The sequence below is a fragment of the Sinocyclocheilus rhinocerous genome, unplaced genomic scaffold (genome assembly GCF_001515625.1).
Source record: "Sinocyclocheilus rhinocerous isolate Xijiao unplaced genomic scaffold, SAMN03320098_v1.1 scaffold1046, whole genome shotgun sequence".
NCBI lineage: Eukaryota > Metazoa > Chordata > Actinopteri > Cypriniformes > Cyprinidae > Sinocyclocheilus > Sinocyclocheilus rhinocerous.
The window spans coordinates 281067-286778 of NW_015646218.1; the positions used below are offsets into that span (position 1 = coordinate 281067).

The window sequence follows — 5712 nt, forward strand, 5'->3', positions numbered from 1 at the left end:
ACGTCACATTTACCTCAGAAAAAAAAAAACATATTCGGTGACCAAGAACTCATTAGTCAGCAAGAAAAATAAACTGTAGAGAGGGGCATGTTGCTAAATATATGCACCATATAACATATTCATTATAATTTTTACTGTTCTTCAGTGTTTAATTTATGTTTGAATAAATCCATCAAGTTTTTTGACAGCCACCATTTAAATTTTTATAGCCTATTTAAAAAAAACGAATTGAAGTAAAAATATTATGTAATTGTAAATTTATTATTTTAAAAACTTCATTAAGTGTAATTTTAGCAGTTGTGTAGCCTACAAATCAGTCAGTTTTAACCTTAAATATTATAGTAATGTAGCTAACGTTAGTACCAACTGACTCTCATGTATATTTTACAGCATTAGTTGAGATTTTTTTTCCTTAAGACAATTTGGCATGTAGCCTACTGTAGGCCTACCTGATATATATCCAAAATAATCGATATTGAATCGAATCAAATCGAATATCGAATTGAATCGCAAGCTTGTGAATGAGAATCGAATCGAATCGTGAAATTTGTGTCAAAACCCAGCCCTAGACCCCATACTTTTGATTAATATTGTACATTTACATAAAATACAGTCAGAGTACAGAAGTAGTCACTTTACTATAAAAATACCTAAAAGGCCTTTTTATTTGATTAGTTAGTTTATTTGTTTGTTCATTGACATGATTTGTCTGAACAAAGAAATTTACTGGAATTAATCAAACTGTCTAGTACTTCATATGAGACAGAGCAGGTTTGGATATGAGGCTATGCACAAGTACAGTGTGCCATTAATACAGCTTTTTAGCATTTTGCTAAACCACTAATTGTTGTTACTATAATTAACTTAGTAGTGCCAAAACCTGTAGTTACTCCCCATTACCGATTTATATAAATTATTTCCCATGCTGTGCTCATTCATGTTTTGGTTTAGGTGCGCACCACCATGGCCACGGGCAGGTGGAGGCCGAAGTTTCTGAACAGAAGGTTGTAGAGGGAGTCGTGGTGCAGAGCGGTGAACACGGTCACAGTCACGAGCAGCTCCACGCTTATATCGGCGTCTCTCTTGTGCTGGGCTTCGTCTTCATGCTCTTGGTGGATCAGATCGGCAGTTCTCACATGCACAGCAGTGATGGTCGGTGTGAAGCTGGCATTTTTTGTTTTCTACTTGTTGACAAATTAGAATGGTGTAAAGTGTCTGAATCTGTTCTCGCCACATTTTTAGATCCAGAAGCAGCAAGGACTGCTAGCTCTAAGGTCACCACCACACTTGGATTGGTCGTTCATGCTGCAGGTAAAAAAATAATGGTGTGAATGAAACGTCTTTAGTTGCATTATCCAAACGTTTTCTATGTAATATGTTATGTTACTAACTTCAGATTGTATTTGTCATATTGTTCCTTGAGAAAATTTGGCATGTACTGTACCTGATATGTATCCAAAATAATCGATATTTAATTTGATCGAATTGATTATCGAATCGAATCGAATCGCAAGCTTGTGAACGAGAATCGAATCGAATCGTGAAATTTGTGTCAAAACCCAGCCCTATATGAGACAGTGTATACTAACCATCCTCTCTCTGATTTCTCTGGTTTGTGTCTGATGACAGGTGGGGAAACAAGCGAGTTGCAAATTGCAAGGGGAGAGAATAAAGCAATAATAAAGGATTTTAATCCCAGGAAGGAGTATTCAGTCAAGGTTATAGCTGTGAGTGGAAACCTGCACAGCCGAGCACTTCAGGGAAAATATACTGGTACGAAATATCCTGTTTCTTTGAAGCAATCCCACTGAAACGGACTGCAAGTGAAAATAATGTGTTTGATTTGTAGTCTTCTGTGTGTTTCAAGAAAACAATGAAAAAAAATTAGTGCCTTGAAAATAACATAGTATTTTACATAGTAAAACTGTGTATACGAAATATATAGGGCTTACATGTTTAAGATTATGTTTAAATATTGTTATTCATATACTGATATTAAAAAATATGAGATGATCCTAACTGTATATTTAGTTAATGGTATACAAAGTATGTTATACATATTAATACATCCATGGCTCAATATTTTGGACTTGAATTCCTTTTAATTCCTCATGTCTCTTCAGCAGAAGACCAGAGCAGTGATGGAGACACCACTCAGCCTCAAAGACTGAAAGAACCAGGACCTGTGGAAGAGGGCAATGAGATCTCAGGAGGTAAAGCCAAAGTTTAACCTCCCCAGATTTTTTTTGATCAGACTTTGCTCTTTCATAGCTCAGGAGCCTTAATGGAGTTCTGAGGATTTTTCTTTTAAGTATCAACTGTGTTTCAGATGTTAAAAGTCTTTAGAAGAAATAAACATGATCATTATTTTACACAAATAAACATGTATATTATTTTACACATTAATCAACCATCCGTTTGCATTATAAAACATAACTATTTTATAAATTGGTAATTTTGTTTGAATTCAGATGATTTGATTTGTATGGAAATATATTATTTTCAGTAAAAAAAAAAACTAAGCATTACGGTCCACCCCTAAACCTAACTGTCAGTGGGACGTAAGCAGTTAGCTCAGATCAGTTTCTCACTGGTCTTGAGAGAATTTTTTAGGAAATGCTTGAGCATTTTAAAATCTCAAATGTTTGATGGCAAACTTTGGTATCTTGAGATATTTGAACATACGATGTGAACACCTATTTGTTGTTGAAACTCTTGAGAAAACATACAAGACTTTTTCTCAAGAGAAAACTCATTCAACACATAAAAATCTCCATTCACTCATTTCAGAGACAACTGAAATATTAAAAACACCTCTCGTGGTTTTTCTTCTTCTCTTGTGGGTTTTCCTTTTCATTGTCACTTTTTGCTTTTATCTACATTATAAGCTATATGAATTTCTCCATATGTTCTTCTGAGACTTATTATTGAAACTCTTGAGAAAACATACAAGACTTTTTCTCAAGAGAAAACTCATTCAACACATGAAAATCTCCATTCACTCATTTCAGAGACAACTGAAATATTAAAAACACCTCTCTCGTGGTTTTTCTTCTTCTCTTGTGGGTTTTCCTTTTCATTGTCACTTTTTGCTTTTATCTACATTATAAGCTATATGAATTTCTCCATATGTTCTTCTGAGACTTATTATTGCTGTTTTTCCAGTGAGAGCTGCCCTCCTGTCAAGATATTTCAGCACTGTCAGTGATGTATAAGAACTGAAACTGGCTGAAGTTGCAGGGGGCATCTCTCTGTAGATCCCATCTTTGCTGGTTTTTATGTCCCTGGCATACTTGACAAAATGAGCATGTTCAGGAAGTCAAAGTCAAAGATGATGTTCCTGTCTGAAAGTTTCTGCTGATGTCTCTCAGGGCCAGATCTTAGTATCACAGCCCAGTCCAATATCACAGCAGTTTGTTACAACTCTGAGGGTATTATGTACACAAAGGAATATATACCAAAATGCAATGTTGCAAAGTACAGATGAAACCGAGGAGGTTAAATGCAAGGGTAAGGTTACTGAGCTCATGGTTGACTGTGAAAGAGATGCATCTCCAGCCTTTCTCAGTTGGCTTTTTTGCTCGGCTCAAAAGAGAGATTCGGCTTTGTTTAGCCACAAACATTGATGTTTAGTGGGTGTAAAAACAGCCTAGGCTGCTTGGAGGCTGAAATGTGCTCTTGAGTGAAGCATTTAACTCGGATCCCTCTGTAGGACGGCAGCTTTTGTGCTACGTGGTCTCGCATCTGCTGTTCGCAGTCTTTAATTTAGGACACCTTGTGCACCTGCCAAATGGCAGAGGTTTGAAATTGGTACGGCGTACACAGACCTTAGCTGTCCTGTTTTCCTCTTCAGACTACTGTCAAAGTTGGCAGGACTTGGCACACAGACTCCAAGTGGGTGGCTGAGCTCAGATTCTGTTCAGTTCTGTTAAGAATGACTGCACGCTTTGATTATGACTGAGCACTAATTTGATTCTCTGCTTAAGATCTCATTAGCGCAGAATAACAATGAGATCATATTTCAAAGCAAGAACTTGATGATGGGAATTGCCACAAGAGGGTTATCGCTGGCACAAGGCATATTCAGACAGATAGATGATGTCTTGCTGCCCGTGTGTGTGTGTGTGTGTGTGAACGCTGGTGGAATGGGATGGTGGGCTACCACAAAATCAGACTCTTCTTTGATGTGCCGTCCCTGGGAATGTGTCCAAGCAGACAGAATGGAAGTAAATGGTTATCTGAGGATCCGTGCCATCACTGAGGGATGTGAAATGGCACTTTGAGCTCAACAAAAAGGTCACATTTTTATATCTCTTCCCAATCCTCTTATTCACAAATGAGCGTTTCCAGAAGCAAATTGAAAGGTGGCATAAACACAAAGCTGTTGCTTTTTATCTTCTGACCAAACACTTCTTTACTGGATGTCTGTAATTGTGATTCATGCTCAACATCTGTGGGTATATATGAGGCGAATAAAAAAACATTGCAGCCGGCTGTGTAAATTACAATTTTAAAGTCAAATGAACAAACAAACACTCAAATGGCAAGCGGTAATTCTGATATATGGCTAATGCACATTTCCTGGCTTTTCAGAAAATCAGTTGCTGCTAATTTATATTCATGAGCCATGAATACTTTTTTTTCAGTACGACACAATTTTTTTTAAATTATTTTTTGGAGAGATATTAATACTTTATATTCAGCAATGATGCATTCAATTGATTTTATTAATAAAAAGGATTTAAAAAATAATTTCCATAAAAATAATAAGCACTAAACATTAATAACAAGAAATGTTTCTTGAGCACTAAATTCAGCAAATTAGAATATTGGATCATGTGACACTGAATGTCAGACTTTTGGACCCGTTTTGCCTCCATAGTTCTTCCTGTGTTTCCTTTTATGGTCTGTTTCCTGTTCTTGTTTAGTTTCATTACTTTATGATTCCATGCACCTGTGTTCCCCTGATTGCCCTGTGTTTATAAGCCCCAGTCTGTTCAGTTTTGTTTGGTCGGGTCTACTTGTTGGATGTTGTGTGTTTCCCGTGTTCCTGTTGTGGAATTTACCCCTGTGAGTCAAGTATTAAAGATTGTTTTTCCGCGTCTCCATCGTTCCTCCCATAGCGAATCGTGACACTGAAGTAATGGCTGCTGAAATTGCCATCACATGAATAAATAAAATATATTAAAATAGAAAGCAGTTTAAGTTGTAAGAATATTTCGAAATATTATTGTTTTGACTGCATTTTTGTTTAAATAAATGCAGCCTTGGTAAACATTAGAGACATAAGAATTTACAGTTGGAGAGAGAACAGGAAATGAAGTGGGAGAGAGAGGAAGGTGGGATCAGGAAAGGATCTTGAGCCAGGACTCAAACTCGGGTTTCCCGAAGCGCAACCGTGCCACATGTCAGAGCGTTGCCAACGAGGGCATCGGTTCTAAAAAACATAAGAGACCAATTACCAAAAACGTTAAACATTTTTCTGACCCCAAAATTACAGCATCAAGTTTTTTTTTTTTCAGATTCAGAAGAATTTTTATTCATCCCAGTGAATCAAATCGTTGGAATCCATTCACCAGAAAGATTTGATCACACATTTGTTCAATGACTGTTTCTTCAGGTTCATTGTTACACAAATCAGGCAACAACTGAGAATCTTTTTTTTTTTTTTTTTTTTTTCTTTTTTTCCATTGTAACACTCATTTTACATAC

At 36.5% G+C, this 5712-nt stretch overlaps 1 protein-coding gene across 1 annotated transcript in view; it reads left to right on the forward strand.

Moving 5' to 3' along the window:
- The window catches only part of LOC107707159 (collagen alpha-1(XIV) chain-like), a 141843-nt gene that overhangs the window by 14187 nt on the left and 121944 nt on the right, over nt 1–5712 (forward strand). Inside the window, exons 4-5 of the mRNA XM_016511076.1 lie at nt 1630–1773; nt 2124–2213. Coding sequence (XP_016366562.1) covers nt 1630–1773; nt 2124–2213 — 234 coding nt within the window. The remainder of the gene's footprint in view (nt 1–1629; nt 1774–2123; nt 2214–5712) is intronic.